The following is a 21,139-nucleotide window of genomic DNA, read 5'->3' as shown; positions in this document are numbered from 1 at the left end:
AATTATATTATATTCAGGCGAGATTTCAACTAGGCCAACACTTTATCTATCTAAATGTGCAGTTATCAAATTATGTTAATACTTAAGAAAAGATAAATGCTTATCCCTTATACATACATATGATATGATCGCATGTACGTGAAGTAAATGTCGTGCTGTTGATTTTTTACACAACCTTTTTGATTAATATGCATGTGAAATTGTGCCGTATATTTGCGAAAATAATTTGATTATTTTAATTTCAGGAGATCTGTCATGGAATACATTGAGAAATATGTAGTTGATAAATGGATTGTAGGAGTTTTGGCTGTAATGGATACAAACAAAAACTTTGACATATTGTCTGGAGATATGACGAACGGATGGAAGAGCTTACTCTGGCGAGAAATAATCAATGACCCAGGACTGACTCAGATAAGATTTTCTGATTTTGAAAGTGGACAAATAATATATGTTCCGAATAAATCAAGTGTAAACGAAACCTCAAAGGAAGGAAAACATTTCAAATCTAATATGCCCTTTTCATGGATAATCTACAGGGAATTGAGTTTTTTGTGGAAAACGTTAAAAAATATACCTTTACCTGACGAAGAAGGTATACCTTTTCATTTCCGTACAAACGTTAAGTCATGAATACTTGCGTGTAAAATTTAAAAAATGTACTTACCAGACAACTGTTGTCAATACTATCCATCAGTTGTCCGTCATTAAGATTGACTGTAACAGTTAAATTTCTACAATTTTATCCTGTAATAGTAATATTCAAATTTAAAGTTCCATTGGTTACATATATCCTTGTCTCTTATTGAATGTATTTTCATATTCAGGTTTAGTCGACATAATTTTTTAGCAAGATATAATGAAAGATGGGTGTTTAAGTTAAATGCAAATGATATAAAGTCTGAATTCTACAAAATGTGTAAAATTATTTTCCAAACGGTGTTTATATTTTAAATTATTACGAATGAACTCCTTCTTAACTCGTTTTCACTTGCATTTCAGAAAGCGATCTTAATATAGTTTTGCGAACAGCTAGGGCACTCAGAAAAATGCCTCTTGGAAAGTTACTTGCTCAGATTAATGAAGAAGATGTTGTTGAAGCAATACAATGTTATGTTTCAGATTTTATTATGATGATTTATCCAGTTAAGTCATCTTCAGAACATCAGGTACTTACAAAATGTAGCTAGACTAATAACACATTATTTTTCACTAATTATTCTCAGTTGTTTTCAAATAACGTTAACAAGAACTTTTAGTGAAACTATTCCTAAAACATAGGAAGGGCTACCCGTTTATAACTTGGCCCTGTTTATACATAATATCGGGTTCCAACACGGAAATATTCCCACGACGCATACAGACAAGTAGCAACTTCCTTTCTTATTCTGATCAAACAAGATGGGAGGTTTTACACATGAAGAAAAATATTTACCTGAAGATATCAGCACTATATTGTTTGATGTAACGTCTGCGTTATTAACTTTTATAGCAAGTGACAGTAGCCTGTAAATGACGGTAACTTGTTCTTATCAGAACTGTGAAATCTTCTACTAAATGTGCAATAGTTCAGTAACATTTCCCCAGTGTGTGTGTTTTTGCACACAAAGTTGCATAGTTTAAAGATGTTTTAATCTCATATATCTATTGGTAAGATACACAAAAAGGCTTGATTTCAACAAAAATAACAAGAAAACAAAACTGATGTTTGCTAATGTATACAAATGAACTTGAGATAAAGAGTACTACCGAAACAAAAACATGTGTTTCATATCTACGTTACTTCTTCGATATTGATACAGATCGATGACTGCAAATAAATCTATAGCATACGTGATGATTTGAACTTTCCACTTATTAATAGTAATTTACTATATGCTCTATCGTACGACGTAACCACATATCAACTGATACGTTACATACGTTTAAAGATATTCATTTATAGTGGATTGGGAAACAATTTATTGCAACTTTTATTAATCCCTTTTTCACTTTGGGGGTGCAAGTGCTGCCTTGTAGTGGCATTGGCCTGCTCTTTTTTAATCTATAAGGGTGTCTTTTACGTGCAAAAGATATTGTTCGGCTTAACACGTGTCAGTCATTTATCATCCCCTTTCGACGAAATATCATCGTTTTTCAAGACCATACTCGCAAATTGTGTCAAGGGAGGGTACAAAATTTAGCCCTTTATTTTCCCCCCTCAACGGGGATCGAACCAAGATCCGTTGAGTTTGTATTCCGATGCGATATTCACTTCACCCGTCTTTCCATGTTAAGTGCATTCATGTTCATGTTTCCGGTACTGCTCAGTAGGAGTTTCTCTAATTTCCTAACACTTTACATATAACCTGGATTTAATAATTGCTGTGATTTGAATATCGGTAAACTTCTGTAACGTTGCTTGTATAGATTAAGGACATTTAAAGAAAATGAAAACGATACGTTATAAAGGCAAGCATCCGAACAGAGTCGCCCATAGCTGAATATTTAAAAGACGAAGAATAATAAAAAATTAAACAGTTGAATATATGCATGGCCAAAAAGAATATAAAACATTAATTCATATTGTGAAAACTTTAGTAGGGTTTTGTATATGAATAAGCATATTCACCTGCAGAAAAAGTTTATTCACCGAGGAAACCGTCGCGTGCTTTTACGTTTATAATTTTGGTATAAAAACGTTTGATGAACAATTGGCTTTGGTAGATAGTGTTCATTAGATACATTTATCGGAAAATGGAATTATAATTAATGTCCTTTGTTTCGGTAAATATGTGATTTCATTGACTTTTGAAAAATATGATTGTCACTGAGGTAAACCGCCACGGTGATTATCAATTTTTCAAAAGTCAATAAAACCACATATTTTTGTACCTCGCCAAAAGACAGTAATTGCATGATAGCAAAAGTCAGCTAAGTGTTTTTGCCTGAGGGAGTTGAAACCTTAGTTTCTAACCATTTCGAACAAAAGTTTTAGTATCATACAATTATAATTATATGTGACGAACAGAAACGAATATCTTTGTTCATTGTTAATCGAACGAGATTGAAAGATTTTGTATTCCGACACATAAAACGTACCTGTTTTTGTCATTTTAGTTTGTCTGTGACAATGTGATTATGGGATGTAAAGCTATAATTCATGCAGATTTATGTCAAGATATTTTGACTAGCCTGATTGGATGCCATGCAACTTTTGATCTAAACGAGGGACATTTTCGAAATTTCAAAAGTATTGTTCAACTATGGCCTGACTGTAGCATAAGATGTCTTAATGTTCTTCAAGAAAACCAAACATTTGTAACAGATAACGAAATTGTAAGTGTTTTACAATTTAGAATTGATTGAGTGGTCTTTGTTTTTTTACCAATAGATATATGAGTGCCAATGAGACAACTCTCCACATGATCCTGCATGTAACAATTAGTAACAAGTAAACAAAAATAGGCCAAGGTAAGGACTTGAACTAGGAGCCTTGATTAAAACACAACAGCAAGCTATAAAGGGCCCTCAACACGATAAGTGTAACATTATAATATAGAAAGACACACTATAAAATACAAATTAAAATGTCTAGTCTCAATAAAAAAAAACACGCATTCTTAACTTCAAATATAAAAATTCCTTCCAAATTCGATTACTAGAAAGAGTTGTTACCATTGATTTGCCTCCTTCTGTCAGTTGCTGTCATTTCAATAGCTACGTATTTATGAAATAAGCCATAGATAAATTAACACATGGCATGAGCCGTTTTATAAAGCACAGGACAAGAGTAATAAATATCACGGACTATAACATGTGTAAATGTTTATGCAAATTTATGGCGTCAATGAAATATTTAGATTCAATGATGACAAAGTAATTTCAAAACCTGCCGTGTATGTGACTGTTCCTTTTATCCCCTGTAAGATAGATATGGTAAAGCTAACAATGTCCAATAAATATACAATAATATGAATTATTTCTTAGATAACCACTAAAATGCATGTGTCTTATTCCTTTGATTTTCAGTTCCAACATTTGCCATTTTTAAAAGAAGTAGCGTCAATAATGATGCAATGAAATCAGTAAATGTGCGTAAAGTGCCAAATAAAAAAAAACACTACAGCTACATCAAAACTCCATGCAATTTCCTATTAGAATTTGGATGGTTTACGTAATTTGAAAAAACCTTCAGCATAAGCTTTTTAGGTCGTATGACGTCAAAGGCATTACCGAAATTTCGCTGAGTTTTCTATAAGTTTGTGAGTTTGTACATTTTCCCGTGCACTTATCAAGCTAATGCTTTCTATCTTTTTTTTATGCATCAAGATTAGAGTAAAGGTTGTGTACTCGATTGCAATTTTTAATACAGAGAAAAGGGCGAAGTGTTACAATACATAAAATTGAGAATGGAAATGGGTAATGTGTCAAAGCGACAACAATCCGACAATAGATCAGACAACAGCATAAGGCCACCAATGGGTCTTCAATGTAGCGAGAAAGTCCCGCAGCCGGAGTCGTCCTTCAACTGGTCCCTAAACAATTATGCATACTAGTTCAGTGACAATGGACGTCATATTAAACCCCGAATTATACACAAGAAACTAAATTTAAAAATCAGACCAGACTAACAAAGGCGAGAGCCTCCTGACTAGGGAGAGGCGCGAAATTGTGGCTGCATGGGTTAAACATGTTTTTTGAGATCTCAACCTTCCCCTATACCTCTAGCAAAATGTAGAAAAACACACAGAATATGAAACAAAAGAAAATAAACAAAATGACAATAATACATAAATAACAACAGATTTCTTGCAGTTACTGACATGACAGATCCAGATCGCAATTAAATTGATTGAAAGATTATGTCGTCATCATATTAATATCAGGCGCAATCCCTCCTGTTAGGGGTTTAGTATTATACCATCATGAAATATATGAGAAGAACATAACCCGTCTAATGCCAACAATTGATTTTAAAATAAATGTGTTTAATTTCGATGCAAAAACCCAAGTGAATCAAAATTAAAGCCAAACTATGCAATATCTAAGGACATGACAACAGTATGATAACTATATATGTTTATATTAGTCTGAGGTAAAGTGTAACGGATATCATAATGAATATCTCTGAGTTTCCGATAAGTATAAATGATTCGAAAATTTTATTCAGGTGTTGTTAATAACACACAAAAAGCACATCAGAAAAGAAATTCTTTTCTTATATCCCCCAGACGAATTTTTCAGATAAATGGGTAGCTGATACTTCATAGTTTATATAAAAAAAAACTTCAATTGAACTTTTGCTTTGCTTTTGGAACTTTAAAACTTATATTGATGAAATGTGTCTACGAATTAAAGAATTGTTGAGGACATGCCCATGAGGCAGCAACAAATTTACACACAAAATGGAAAAGCATCTTCATTTACGAATAGTCTAAGATTTCAAACTATTGTTGTAGTTTGTTGTTGTGTTGTACTGTTACACAACTGTCCGAAGTTAGGAGGAGGTGGGTTCCCGCTTACATGTTTAATACCGCCACATTCTCTATGTATGTCCTGTCTCAAGTCAGGAGCCTGTAGTTCAGTTGTTGTCGTTAGTGTATGTGATACATATTTGTTTGTCGTTCATTTTTTTGTACATAAATAAGGTGGTTAGTTTTCACGTTTGAATTGTCATAACGGGGCCTTGTATAGCTAAAGTCTAAACAATTATTTAACAAATTTGGAAAATATATTTTGGTTCATGCTGGTTTTTATTTTCACTGAACGTATGATTGGTTATTACAACAAACTGTTATTTCTCTCTTTCTGATATTTCAGACACTAGATTTAACGGCCTTGCATCTACTTCTGAAAAACCTTGAGCCCCCTTCAAATGATCATGAGTATTTCAACAAACTAAAAGATAGAGAACATTGGATCAGAGTCTTTTGTAATTACAGACCAGTTGTTGAGAGGATCTTTGAATTCCTCAGACAAAATGAACAGGAGCATGACTTGCCTGCTAGATTTACACAGACTATTCAGTCAACAAGGTGAAACTTAAAATAGATTACGTTAAAGGTGTAAAATCTTTGGAGCTTATTATGAGTTCTACTATATCTATAATATTAAACAAGAAGACCTCATTTTGGATGTCGCTTCTCTTCTTTCCACAATAAATTAATCAACACGCCTCTTTGTCCTATAGGTACAGTGCATAGTCGCATTTGTCATCCATTCATATGATTATTCAGATTGAGTTATTTTGGGAGAAAAACGAAAAAAAGAGCATCCGGATATTGTCCCGTCATTTGGACACAATTTTAAGTCAGATTATACTTCCGGTTTGCGTTTTTCTGTATACTTTGAACATACATATACTACGAATAAAGTGTATTTTCAGAATTCTATCTGCTATCATTTTCAACCATGGATCGATTAGAAAACTTAGAATTGAAAGTAAATACACTTTATTTATATATAGATACAGATAAGCGCTAAAATTATTCATGTGCACTTTTGATACCTTTTCTAGAATTCTCCAGTCATTAAATCTTTTACAAAATTAATTAATTACAAAAAAAAGAAGATGTGGTATGATTGCCATGTTGACAACTCTCCACAAGAGACCAAAATGACACAGAAATTAACAACTATAGGTCATCGTATGGCCTTCAACAACAAGCAAAGACCATACCGCATACTCAGCTTTAAAAGGCACCGAAATGACAATGTAAAACAATTCAAACGAGAAAACTAGCGGCCTTATTTATGTACAAAAAATGAACGATAAACAAATATGTAACACATAAACAAACGTCAACCACTGAATTACAGGTTCCTTACTTAAATGTTCATAACATACTAAATGCATATTCATATAGAAATTGATAGAATACCACAAATTAGGAATTTTTGAAATAAAGGAGGAGGGATTAAAAAAAAACATTTTCCTGTCCCCAATAACCTATGATTTATGATACTTTTGCTGAAATTCTCCAGTCATTCAATATTTCACAAAATTCTTCAAACAACACTTTACATACTTTAAACTACGCCCTGAATGCCCGCGATTTCGCGGGTGTGTTCTAGTAGTATTTATATCTCAGAAGAAATCAGATACCTGACTGTGGACGTTTTACTATTAAACGTCAACAACTAAAAAAAAACCGGCAAACTTTAAAAAAAGGCTTATTTATTTCGTGAATATTATATTTTTACATGTTCACCTTTCAAATAATTATATGTAGGCCAATAGTTGGTCTGCTAATTACCGAACTTGACCTATTTCCGATTCTGACAGTTTTGCCGAATGAAGTGTGAATTCGCAGTACTATATGACGTGTCTCTGTGTTTACTTATCATTCATTCATGTAGTTGGTTGTTATTTTGAAAGTCAAGTAAGATATTGTATTGTGTCTTATCGTATATTGTTTGAATTGGTTATTTTATTTTTTCTGATTTAGAAAAAAAAAACGGCACAGTTAGAAAATGCAAGAAATTGCGCCATTACTAAATCAATTTCAATTTTAAATTATTCAACGTGTACATGGTGTACTGTAAACCAACTTTTTTCGCGAGCGATTAATTTTCACGACTTAAGCGAGTAGAAAAATAACGCGAATATAAATCGTCGCGAATATGTGAAATGTGGATCATTCCTAATAAAACAACGACAAGTAAATTCGAAAATCGCGAAATTAAATAGCCGCGAAGTGGACTTTAAAGGGTAAATCACGAATAAAAGTATCCGCGAAAATAAGCTGGTTTACAGTATATATAAAAAAGATTTTGTAGCGTTGGTATATTTATATCACGCTCAGTTAGTACTTATTTATGGTTTCCTGGGTTTGCTCTTGTCAATTTATGGGAGGAATCCATTGTTGTACCATTATATTATTTATTTATGTATTTCTCAGTCCAGAGTTTTTTTGAATTTATTTGTTATATATATGCCTGTCACTTAGTGTTATCATTTAAGCGGTATTTGTAAACTTGCTATATACACCTGTGGTCTGGCTAGTCATTTAACCAGGTTCAATCCGCCATTTTCTCTGCAAATGTGTCTGTACCAAGTCAGGGAATATGAAAAAAGTTATCAAATAGATCGTTTATATGTCGTTTGTTTTTGTTGCAGTTCAGTGTTTCTGTTGTTCTGTTGTTTTCTTCTTATAGTTGATGTGTTTTCTAGGTTTGAGTTTGTCACCCGGATTGGTTGTAACTTAATTGAATTATTACTATTGAACCGTGGTATACTGCTGTTTCCTTTATTAATTACGAAATAAAAAATCCAAAACAAAAATTATGTTTCCATAAATGCTTTTGTTTGTATTGTTATTAGATGGCAATGGACCAGAGCTAGAGTTTTAAAGTTATTCATAGACCATGTTTGTTCAGATGATTCAGAAGTAAATATGTGCATGACACTATGGACTGTAAGTTCTAAGATAAGAATAACTCTACGATAGCGATAGCTGTATCTTTTTACCCATGCACTTTAAAGTGCAACAAAATAAATAGTATATAAAGTGCGTATACAGTATTAAGTAAACAGAAAAAGAAACCAACAATATAATAGAATAGAATAACCGGCAGAAATAAAAAAAAAACATATTTAAAGTAAAGTCTTTCTAAAAATGTATAGCCAACGCATTTCAAGGGTAGTCTGCCATCCTAGCAGGATTTCAATTATCAGTTTATAACTTAATCTTTCTGTTTGTCAATTGTTTTTTTAAAAAGTTTGTACATTAAAAAAACTTTATATTGTATTGCAGATGCTGGGAACAACAGCTGATATGAAACCATCACACTCTCTGGAAATAGTAGAGAAGTGTCTTATGGTATCCAACAATGAAGTAATATCCAAACTGTTTGGGTAAGCTACATCAATTCAGTGTACTGCTAAGATGCCAAATATCATATAGTTTTATGAGAAAAAAGTCTCCTTCTCAAATGATACAGTATCAAATATGTCACCATCATACAAATGTTAATCTGCATCCAGAATACCCAAAGCAGGTCTAGTAACATTCCGTACTTGTTAAATTTATCGGTAGACCTTGGGTAGGAAACTGTTGTCAAATTTTAAATATCACGGGGGACTTTTCAAATTAGGTTGCTGCTGGATAAAGTTCAATTGATAGATTTATACAATTTTAACATGTGCTGTGAAGCAACTTCCTGTTTGCAGATAGTTTGAAATTTCACAACATCAATTGCGTCAACTATTTCTTGACTTCTGTTGAACAGAAGTATTTTATATTTCATCTGCAGCTTGATAAAATTCTGAAGGAGCGTATAAACAACTTTTACATCTGCCGCGCACCCACTGCTAGTTTGAAAATAAATTGTAATTTAACAACACTCGTTGTACACGACAAATTTTCATAACTCTTTTTATTCTCTATAACTAGGAAATTATTTTATATATTCGGCCTAACACGTGATAGCGCTGTTTAAAATACAGCCACTTCCTGTTTTCCGACAGTTAGAAATTTGAACACAAATGTACAAAAAATAATTTTCATGCGCTTCAACGAAGAGAATAATCAATTATGATATCCATAAAGGATGAAAGGTTTTAAGTACTGGTGTAAAATTGCGCGTTTGATATTCGCACAGGTAGACATAAAATAATTTTGTCGTTCAAAGTATGACGGGATACATAAATACAGAATCACTTAAAATAGATATAACAAAAAACAGACTTAACAGTAAAAGTAATAATAATAAATAAAATAATTGTGTGGTTCAAAGTATGACGGGATACATAATTACAGAGTCACGTCAAACGTATATCACAAAAAAACCCAGACTTTACAGTAAAAGTGGTATTAATAAATAAAATAATTTTGTCTTTCAAAGTATGACAAGATACATAAGTAAAGTAATATTAATAAATAAAATAATTTTATTGTTCAAAGTATGATGGGATACATAAGCACAGAGTCAAGTCAAATGGATTTTTCAAAAAACAGAACCTACAGAAAAAGTAATATTGATAAAGACAAATAAAAGAATACTGTAACAAGTTATTAAGATGATAAACAACGTCAGTACACAAAATCTATACTTCAAGACCATCGTGTGTTATTTGTGAAGTTGATACGGGATATTTATCAACAAGTTCTTGGTACCTTCCAATGAACTTGTTTAGAAAAAGGACGAGACGTTCTTTGACATACCCCTGGTTCATCAACATTCTGATCAGACACTGGTGACGTTTTATAAAGTCTGAGTAGGAGCTGAAAAATCTTGAATACCGAATAAGTAAGGAAATGTATTTTCCATATTCAGATGAAGTATGTATATTGCTTCTAAGGTGGGGGAAATTGATATAATCAAAATTACAATCGTCCCGTTTGTCATAGAATCTGGTACTGAGATGACTGTGTATGTCAAATTCGAGGTATAACTCTAAAAATGAGGCGGAGGAAGCCGTGTCTCTTTAATTTCTAGTTCTGGTGGATATATTAACGGAACCCAATCAGAAAAGTTTGGATTGTTAATTGAAAAAAACATCATCAATATATCTGAAATTGAAATTAAAGAACCCGGCTTCTTTGATCTTGTTTTTGACAAGTGTCTGAAGGAACTCCGTTTCATATGAAAATAAAAAGAGGTCGGCAAGGAATGCCGACAATTTGTTGAAAAAGTCTACCTCCAAATATGTTGTCAACAAGAAACTCAAGCATACTGATCACTTGTTCCTCTGTGAAGCATCTTTTATCCTTTTGTTCACTATTAACAAAATATGCCTTATGGTATCCCAAAGTGATAAATTTTTAGCGTATACTACCATTTTTATGATAGAAAGCATTGTGGATTATTTCTTTTAGACGGTTTTTCAATTTCACATGGGGAATGGTGGTATACAAGGTTGAAAAATCAAAAGTTTTGATAGAACTAATTTCAGAAAAAGACCGAGATTTGAAATTATCCAGAAGTTCTTTAGAGTTTTTAAGAATCCACATATGATTAATACCACTTCACGAGTAAAAAGTTTCACAGTATTTCTGAAGACCCTCTTTCACTGCGGACAGAATTTTAGTCAATCTAATGGAAAACTCTTTAGTGGAACATGCAGATGAGCCGGCAATGTACCGTTGTTTGTACTGAATTTTGTGAAGTTTAGGTATCCAATACAAACAAGGTAAGTCCTCCGATTTGTTGTTCAATGCAATGTTCATTGAAGCCATGAAGGACTTATTATTCGCCAAAATCTCATCCTTGTCAAATAATATGTTTTTGTATGTGGGATTTACTGAGCGCTCATTTATTCCTAATTCTTTTACAAGACACTCGTAGTAATACGATTTACATATAAAGACAACATTATTTGAAGCTTTGAGGAACAACAACATACTTCTCTTGAAGAGATGATAGACATTCTACAGCCTCTTTGTCTCTGAAAACGGACTTTGGTCGATCATTCACACAGTGTTTAAACTTGTAAATGCGACGTTTTATCAGAGACTTAATTGTTTTGACCCATTCTGACAAGTGTCCAGTTGAACTTCTTATCGTTTAGCCCATGCTCTGGCGTAGTCCTCAATGGAATCCATAATTATTATGAAGTTATGGTTCCAATTGATGTGCTGGGGTTCTCTAAACTTAGGCCCATGATAAATCACCTTTCGGAGATTTTCATGTTGTATTATGTTTAGATCCCCAGTAATAACATGGCCAGAGGGGCTGTAATTGAAAGGCGATTGGGGACAGTCACATGTCAGACGTTTTTTCAGGTATTATTCTAAATCAAGGTCCTGTAATACTTGTTTATAGTTAAATATTTTGGATGCAATGGTTTTGGTGTAACTGAAGGATACAATAGGACAAGACAGATTTTGAAAAAATATCGGAATTTTAGATGTTACCTCCTTGTGATGTAGAACGTTGCTGATGTTGATTGCATCAATTCCTCTATTGGTAAGGTAAACAGGAAGGAATTTCCTCTTTTCCTTATGCAAAGGTTCCGGTCTTTCTGGTTTAAAAAGACGGAAAAGAGCTACATCACAAATTATACTGACAAGTCTGTAATTGGAGAAAATGTATTTATGCATCCTTTGTCAAATGCATAATCTCTCAAACATTTTAGAAAATTAAAAGGCAGTGAATTTTTTTTTTTAGTTATTATGTAATGTAACCCTAGTGGAGATGAAAATGAGAAAAAAAGGGCATCAAAGCTTCCAGAGGGCGATCTAGAAATTGGTTTATTGCGTAACTACGAATTACACCATTTTGTTTCATCTGATTATTGATTGTTTATGTATTTAACAGCCATCAAATGTGTGCCCATTGTGAGATGCTATATACAGGAGCACAAAATAAACCACCAAGTTCACCGGTAACCCTTCCATGTAATCATACTATATGCAGAAGATGTTTTGATAAGACCGTCACATTGCCAGGTGTCAAATGCCCTATTTGCAATAAGCCGTTTGTAAAAGACTTTCAACCTGTTTTAGCTGATCAGAGGTACAGACATATTTATACAAACATACTTTAATACAATATCTTAACCCCATGGTTCCTAAATGTTTGATTAGAGATATATTGAACTTACAAACAACATGTACCTGTAATTTACAGGAGAATTGACATCGATAAAAACAAATTGAAAAAATATTTAAAAAAAATAGTTTAAAATGTTTGACTTGAATTCAACAATATTTTGTAAAAATTTAATTGAAGAATGGTTTTGTGTTTGTCTGGAAACATTTATAGAATAAAAATAATAATATTTTCTATATTATTGTTTTTCCGCAATATTTCTCTAGTTCGTGTAAATAATATATCTGCAATAATAGATATTGAAATACTATTTTTGAACTTAACCTTCTTTATAGCGACAATGTTCTAGCATACAAGAACTTTAAAAGAAGATGTAACTGTTTCTACATGGAAGTTGTTTCCCAGTTATGCTTTGCAGAAGGAACCCCACCACAAAACAACATTGTTAACAAACTACTGAACTACATTACCAAGGATAGTAATGAGATTACTGAGCAACAGACAAGTTTTGATAGTTGTTTTTATTATACTCCAGTTTTTCGTTCATTCGTTTTACAACATTTGATGCAAACAAGGTAATTGATTATCAAAAACAAATACACTGTTCTGACTGAGGTCATTGCTCTGTACATTAAACAATTTGGCTATGTATGATAAACAAAGTCTTTCGTAACTGTGTTATGTGATATAGATACAATGGATAAGCGTTGATTCTTGAAAAAGAAACCATGAGCCCGGAGGGCGAATGGTTTGTTTTTCATGAATCAACGCTTATCCATTGTATCTATAACTTAAACTATTGTGTTAATGTCTTTTAAAAATTAACGCCTATTCTTAATTAGAAAGTATTGTAAGTGAGTTTAAATAACCATGTTATCGTGTCAAACAATTCATTACCATAAATTCAATATCACAATTAAATGGCTAAAACAAAAATAAAAATATATTATAACACAACACGTCTGTCCTTAAAGATCTTCATACTATCAGGCATCTGAATATTGTCTGTTCTTTACAAAATAGGAGATATTCGAACTTATTTCTATTAAAATTGAAAATAGAAATGGAGAATGTGTCAAAGGGAATACAACCCGACAACGAACATTCTAAGTCTAGGAACATCACGATTTTCTAGCATAGGAATTTACGAACTAGCAGTTGTAAAATTGTGTAGTAAAACAGATGAAATCATATTAGGTATATAAATTTATAAAACAAAAGATGACAAATCATGAGAATGTAATTAGTTTTGTTTTAAACATGTGGAATAGCCAACAACATGAACAATGATCCAAAAATAAACGACCAAACTCGCTTTATTTACACAAATTATTCACAATAACATACAAAACAAGAACAAAAACTTGAAAAGTAGAGAATAGGGACAACAACGATAATACAGGGATTCGAACCTAAAAATACAAGTCCGTACCTTAAACTCATTTATCTTAACCATGAAACCTCGTGGCTACCAATTCATACTATTCGTTTGCCTATTATGTATATATAAAGGTAGAAGCCCTGTGTGTCTTTTGTACCGATGTATTTCGTACATTCATTTATATAAATAAAATAGACATTTAAATCGTAACCGATTGTTAGCCCAGAGGTTTAGTCGATATGTTGATGTCAGTAACACGTATCAGAATTTATGAACGGGTTCGAATCCCAGGGAAACCTTATAGAAATCACAAAAATGGAAGGTAAGTTTTTAAAACAATTCCATTAGTGAACAGAAATCAGTTAATTAGTCAATTCAAACTTAATAAAATTAGGCACACAAAGGAAACAAAAGAATCTAATATGTTGAGCCCATTTCAGCGACAGATTTAGGAAGCGTTGATTCTAGAAAAAGAATCCACGGTTATGAATAGGCTGACGTCACCACAATGGTTTAAGGACAATAAGCCCTGTTGTAATCACTTGTCACTTAAAAATTAACATAACAATAACTCTGAAACCACTGCATCAACAAAGAGCGGGTTGAAGGTCATGAGGACATGTAATATACTGTTCTTATTTTCCTACAATAAATTCTCGGCTAAAATCTAAAAAGATAGGGATAAGAAAATGAATTATCTTATTGTATTGGAATAGCTATTAGCGTTATCATTTAAGTACGTAATATCTATCTTTGACCAACTCCACCAATTAGTGGAACAGAAACCTTTACTTCGTCAGTCCTGATTTTACTATTGTTATATCTTATCTCCACACAGTGGTCCAGAGGTTCACCAGCACCTGGAGTACTATTTCAGAAGAACTTTAGAATTGGTTGATTCATCTACCAGTAAAGAATCTCATAGTATGTTTCATATAGTTCTACAGTGTATGGAAGTAAGTTTACATTTTAAGGGAGAATTTATTACAGCACACATCGGTATTGTAACGATATCTTTTTTCTGTGTACTATAAAATCATAAATATTAGAAAATGGGGATAAGATTTCAAGCATTGTATAATTTATTTTAGATATTTTATCCTTCAATGCTATGAAGGAATAAATAACTTTATGACCTAGTATTGAATATGTTTCAAATACATGCAAAAATGTATTATTGTCAATTTTATGAAACCCGTTGCTAGGTAACAAAATTTTAACATAAAGAAAAAAATGATCAACATTTTTCAAAGTCGCTATGCAAAGACTAACGAATATAAAGTGACTTGATGCCAAAAATACCACTTAGTATACCTTGTCCTTTCAATTCTTACCGATTTCTTTGTTCAATCTCAAAACATGTCTTTTGTAAAATTAATTGATTTAGTGTTCAATTAAACTTACTTCCACTGTTTTTAAATATAACCCTTTCATCATATTTTAGAATTCCTGTCACCAACGTTACCCAGATGACAATATAGAATTAATTGAAGCAGCCACAGACATGTTGATAGATTCCTGTAGAAAGATACGATTAGATACCACTCAACTGATAGAAAAAATGAGTCACTTGTCCCAAACAAGGTTTTCTCTTAGTGTGGCAGCCAACTCAATGTATAAAGCATTCATAAAAAAGACTGTACAATTAGATGAAAAGTTGCATCGACTATTTACGGCAGTAGGGAAACTGATTGAAGAATGTGGGTCCAAATTGCCTAGGTAGGAATAAACATTTATATGTGGGTCCACATTGACTTTTTTAAAGGTTATTTTAAGGTTATTATGTCTAAGAACAGCAAGGCAAGAAATTTGTATTAAATATGAAATTTATTTGGAATTCCTAACAATTTTTTACGAGTTCATGATATGTTTTGACTTTGTCTGAAGAATTTTGATTAAAATTGAGAATAGAAATGGGGAATGTGTCAAAGAGACAACAACCCGATCAAACAAAAAACAACAGCAGAGGGTCACCAACAGGTCTTCAATGTAGCGAGAAATTCCCGCACCGGATTGAACTAATTGATAACTGTACAGACAGCTGATGAAGTACTGGCAACATACATGTATATATAAAAACTGGTCAACACGATTTTAATATTTGAAAAATTATCATCAGTTGTTCAACTGCATATCTACTTACTAAAAGGTGTTAAGAAATGACACAAAATCGGTGGAAAGTTGTAAAAAATGGTAGAAAGACATTTTTGACTATTTTTTTCACCAAAGCATAAGTTTCACCGATTGAAGGTGAATATTTGCACTTGATACGCTCTACTAAATCTACCACTATTTGTTGGCAATTCATTTATACCGCTTAAAAGTAGTTGTTTTCAATTTCGTCACTCTAATCAAATTAAGTTTACAAGGAATATACCATTATGTCTGTTATTCCATCCTTCTGTCTATTACAAGTTATTGTGTCGCAACTTTTGGTAGCTGATTACTATTACAGTTTAATAGTGGGATAAGCAATTTCTCTGTTTTCACACAGCCATTTCTATATAGATCAAGAAAGGCGAAAAATATTAAAAGGGCATTTATACCTACGTTGGTTTGTTTTCCAGATGTTACTTTATAAAGTATATGTGTAGACGTTATGGCACAGACTGTTATAACACAATACGTACAACTTGTGATTTGGCAATTCAAAGATGGATAAACTTACCAGAACTTCAGAACAATAAGGTAGATGATTTTTGTCGATGATTTTCGAAATATGAAAACATTAAAAATTTCAATGTTTTCGCTCTTCTGACAAAAAAGTGAGAACACTGAGAAAAAATGTTCGTTTGCCGACAAACCTTCAAACCACCAATTAAGAAATAAAATAAAAGGCACTCCTATGTTCCTAAATTAATGACTTTCACCTTTTTTTAACAGAGTGAAATGATGTCACATACATTATGTGACTATAGATGCTGATGGGGTGATTAAGCGTAGAAAATATGAAAAAACCATATTGTGACAATGATGCAAATGAAATGTTTGTAAGTCATAAAGTTTTTGTTCTCCATCTTTTAAATTTCTTTGATTGTTAGCAAATGACTCTAATATTTATCAGCTTCTAATACCATACAAATTTACATGTATTATAAATATAACAAATTTCTTGAAGGCAGTGTATAATTTGTCAAAAACATAAAATAATAAATTCACGATAGTTGTTCCCATTTTTGGAGAGAAAAAACAATAAAGGAATCTAGGGTACCACGTCCTGTGTTTACACTTGTCAAATGTAATACAGAACTCAAGATTTATAGTCAGTAATATGGCAATCTTTGTTGGTTGATAATATCTGTATTCGTCTGTTTTGAATAAACCTTCGAGTTCGGTATTTGGTTATGATTTGGTATAAAGTATGGTATATTCAAATGCTTTTTGATCATAAGATATCAATAACAACGAGCCTCATTTTGTTAAAGCTGTAGTTATTTATACTGTTTTGATTTTAGAAATTAGTATGTCAGGACAGATTTATAGTATGTGGGGAAGATTACGTACAAACGAGAGAAACTTTCATTCATGCAGCAATAACTGAGGATGCTGAGACGATTATAGATTTATTACAGGTTTGGGATTTCTTTCAATAATTGCAGTATTTTTTTCTGCATTTCAACAACTGATAATGATCAACACATATTGTCCATTTGTATCAGTCAATGTAAAAGAGGGACAAAGATACCAGAGGGACAGTCAAACTCATAAATCGAAAATAAACTGACAACGTCATGGTTAAAATGAAAAAGACAAACAGACAAACAAAAGTACACATGACAAAACATAGAAAACTAAAGAATAAGCAACACGAATCCCACCAAAAAACAAGGGTTGATCCGGAAGGGTAAGCAGATTCTGCTCCACATGTGGAACCCGTCATGTTCCTCATGTTATAACAAATCCGGTAAATAGTCTTATTCGGTAGGTCACATTCATGAAAGGGAAGGGGATTGTAGTTATGACGTAATGAACATATCAGATATTATCTGTTAAACGGTTATTTCTTAACGGTCAATCAACTCGTGATGGCATCCGTAAAACTAACGAAGGGATGATTTCAACTTCACCATTTGGAACTCTTGGTTTAATAGTTTCTTTGTGAGCAGTAACCCTTTTCTTCAGAAATTCATGATAAGAAATACAAGCACAGGAATATCGTATCAATTAGGAGATATATACCCCGTATGCAGGTACTGCTTGAATGTTGCTACTTGGAAATGGAAAGTTCACAATTGGAAAGCTGAAATCATCTCTTTCGTCATAAAGTTTTGTTTTAAACTGACCTTCATTGTGATTTTTTTCTAGATGTAAGTCAGGATAAGAGGCCGACTTTACTGTATCTGTAGTATTCTTTATCTCTAGTTCGATATAATATATACGTTTCTACAAATTAAATGACCACAGATATCGATTAATATGTACCTATATGCCTTGACGTAATTCCATGCAGATTATCTTCTCAGTCATTTTTTGATTGTTTTTAACATATTTACTTGAGATATTGAGTGATCAGATAAGATATATGGTATACTCTTATATTACCGTCATCATGTAAGACCACTGAGTTCGGCAATATCGCACTGATTTGAATTTTGTGCATGTTTAAATAAAGATTAAAAGCCTGTACAACAAAAAGACCACAGGAACATATGACAATTTATTTAAGCCGCTTTTTCCAATAAAACAGCTGCAATACCAAGTTTATGTTATGATAATGAAAAAGGAGGAACTATATGTATAAAGGCAGGAATACAAATCAAAACATAAATTGATGACTTGTCTACTTTCTTAATGTCTAGTGAGAAGTATTTCAAATATATGTTGTGTACAGTTATAACTTTGTACAAATTTGTACAAAATGATAAATAAAATGTACATTACTTATATATTGAGGTCAAGGAACCACCGAATATATGTTATAAAAGAGGTAATATAAATTTCATATGTTCAAATTTTTAACGCCTTTTCACCATCGTATGTGACGTAATTGTTAATGCCTTTTCACCGTCGTATGTGACGTCATTTTCATAATTTACTGCGTTGAGGCCTGGACTGAGTCGGGTGTGTCTATTCTGTGTTGGTCATTCATTATGTATTCGTGTTTGTTTTATGTAATGAGTTAATACTTCAGTTTCATTATGTATATCTGTTATATTCATTTGATAAAATTTACTGTTTGCAATAGCATTAATTGTTCTAAATAATTAGGTTGTTCTTATCCCAAGCATACAAACTTAGCCGTATTTGACACAACCCTTTTCAACTTTTGATCTTCAGTGCAGTACAACTTTGTACCCCCTTTTATATCTGGGCATCACTGGTGAGTCTTGTGTGGACGAGGCGCCTTTTTGGCGTATTAAATTTTAAACCTGATGCTTTTTGTTATTCATTAATCATGTGTTTCTTTGTCTCTTTGTCTAATACGTTTTCCTATTTATTTGTATTGTAGTCCTGTAATATTATGTTGTCATTTCTATGTTATATTTAACATTGCCATTAAAGTGCGAGGTTTGTTATGCCACAAAACCAGGTTCAACCCACCATTTTTTCGTTTAAAAATGTCCTGTACCAAGTCAGGAATATGGCCATTGTTATATTATAGTTCGTTTCTGTGTGTGTTACAATTTAACGTTGCGTCGTTTGTTTTCTCTTATTTTTGAGTGTAAATTGACATTGCGATAAGACGTGTCACGGTACTTGTCTATCCCAAATTCATGTATTTGGTTTTGATGTTATATTTATGCTTGGTCCGTTTCTGTGTGTGTTAGTTACATTGTAGTGTTGTGTCGTTGTTCTCCTCTTATATTTATGCGTTTCCGTCAGTTTTAGTTTGTTACCCCGATTTTGTTTTTTATCCATGGATTTATGAGTTTGAACAGCGGTATACTACTGTTGCCTTTATGTAACGCCATTTTCGAAGTGTCAGATATTTGATATTTTATTGGAAATTAATGTATGCCACCCATGGACCCCTCAGAGAGTTGATTTTAAAGTATAGACAGTATAACAATCACTTTATTGGAGTCTTAGATTTAACATTTCGTTTCTGAACAGACATGGTTGTGACAATATTTGCATCTTGCACAGCCAACCAGACGGGTCACCTCCGTTGATTGACAGCTTTTGATTTTTATCAATTTTGTTTTTTCTCATTTTTGTTTTTATATTTGCCCTGGACTTCAGTATTTTTGTTTTACGTTTTGATTTTGAATTTAACTAGTGGTATGAAGAAGACAAATGTTGCCATATTTATTTACCCAAGTCCTTTTGGTGAACTTTAAAATGAAGAGAAATCGGAAATTTAATGGTAACTTCTTTAGGAAGTAAAAAAAACAAGTCATAACAGAGGAACGACAGATACCAGAGGGAGAGTCAAGCTTATTGACTGAAAATAAACCGACAACGTCATGGCTAAAAACAAAAAACAAAAAAAATACTATAGAAAACACAACATAAAAAACTAAAGTCTAAACTCAAAACATAATTAATCAGTAATAAAAAAGATGAAACTATATTAACCAATCAAAAAATTAATGGTTGAAATAAGATGCTCTGGAAGGTTGCGCAGTTCCTTTATTAGAACTCTTGTAAGGTTTTCTTCAAAACAGATTATTTGGGGAAACTAGTGAGTGAACTTCAAATTCAGAAATTGTGGGCGGGTGAACTTTGAAAGAACTATTATATGTTTAATGACAAATTTATAATATTTGGGCGTGGCGTCGTAATTCAGTTATCCTCTTTCCTCTGTATATAATTCTGTATGAATTTATAATGTCTAGATATCTCTGATTTTAATATTCTGACGTTTTATTTTATCTCATAGTCGACTAAGAACGAATGGGAAATACAAGTGAGGTTCCAGTTAGTGGTCTATAGAGTGTTTACTATGAACTTATTGTATAATGAGGCACAACATCAACTATCAAAGAACGTAGGTTGTTTTCAATAATTTAATCCAAAAAAAAGAAATGAAGGATATGCCATATGAAAAAACATCGACTTTAAATAAAACCACTTTATGGTTTACAAGAATTTGCAACTGTCTTCACCAAAAACATCAAACAAATGGATACTAACTGTCATATACCTGACTTGGTTCAGGCATTTTCTTATGTAGAAATGGTCGGTAAAGTCCCGTGCTGATGGGCAAGTATTCTCTTCGCTTAGAAATGACAGAATTGTTGTCTCATCGAGAACTAGCCTTTTTAGCGGACTTAGAGGATACACGAACGTTGGAATGAGCACAATCACAATCTTATGATATACAGGCTCGGGATCAAT

At 32.4% G+C, this 21,139-nt stretch overlaps 1 protein-coding gene across 1 annotated transcript in view; it reads left to right on the top strand.

Moving 5' to 3' along the window:
- Positions 1 to 1,018: 1,018 nt before the first annotated feature.
- Positions 1,019 to 21,139, top strand: part of LOC139493008 (E3 ubiquitin-protein ligase rnf213-beta-like) — a 30,984-nt gene continuing 10,863 nt past the window's right edge. The window contains exons 1-12 of the mRNA XM_071281151.1: positions 1,019 to 1,169; positions 3,100 to 3,318; positions 5,803 to 6,017; positions 8,306 to 8,399; positions 8,739 to 8,839; positions 12,244 to 12,441; positions 12,813 to 13,052; positions 14,697 to 14,814; positions 15,303 to 15,577; positions 16,426 to 16,546; positions 17,314 to 17,430; positions 20,682 to 20,789. Coding sequence (XP_071137252.1) covers positions 1,050 to 1,169; positions 3,100 to 3,318; positions 5,803 to 6,017; positions 8,306 to 8,399; positions 8,739 to 8,839; positions 12,244 to 12,441; positions 12,813 to 13,052; positions 14,697 to 14,814; positions 15,303 to 15,577; positions 16,426 to 16,546; positions 17,314 to 17,430; positions 20,682 to 20,789 — 1,926 coding nt within the window. The 5' untranslated portion in view covers positions 1,019 to 1,049. The remainder of the gene's footprint in view (positions 1,170 to 3,099; positions 3,319 to 5,802; positions 6,018 to 8,305; positions 8,400 to 8,738; positions 8,840 to 12,243; positions 12,442 to 12,812; positions 13,053 to 14,696; positions 14,815 to 15,302; positions 15,578 to 16,425; positions 16,547 to 17,313; positions 17,431 to 20,681; positions 20,790 to 21,139) is intronic.

Source organism: Mytilus edulis, chromosome 10, assembly GCF_963676685.1.
Source record: "Mytilus edulis chromosome 10, xbMytEdul2.2, whole genome shotgun sequence".
NCBI lineage: Eukaryota > Metazoa > Mollusca > Bivalvia > Mytilida > Mytilidae > Mytilus > Mytilus edulis.
This window is presented reverse-complemented; position numbering and strand designations above follow the sequence as displayed.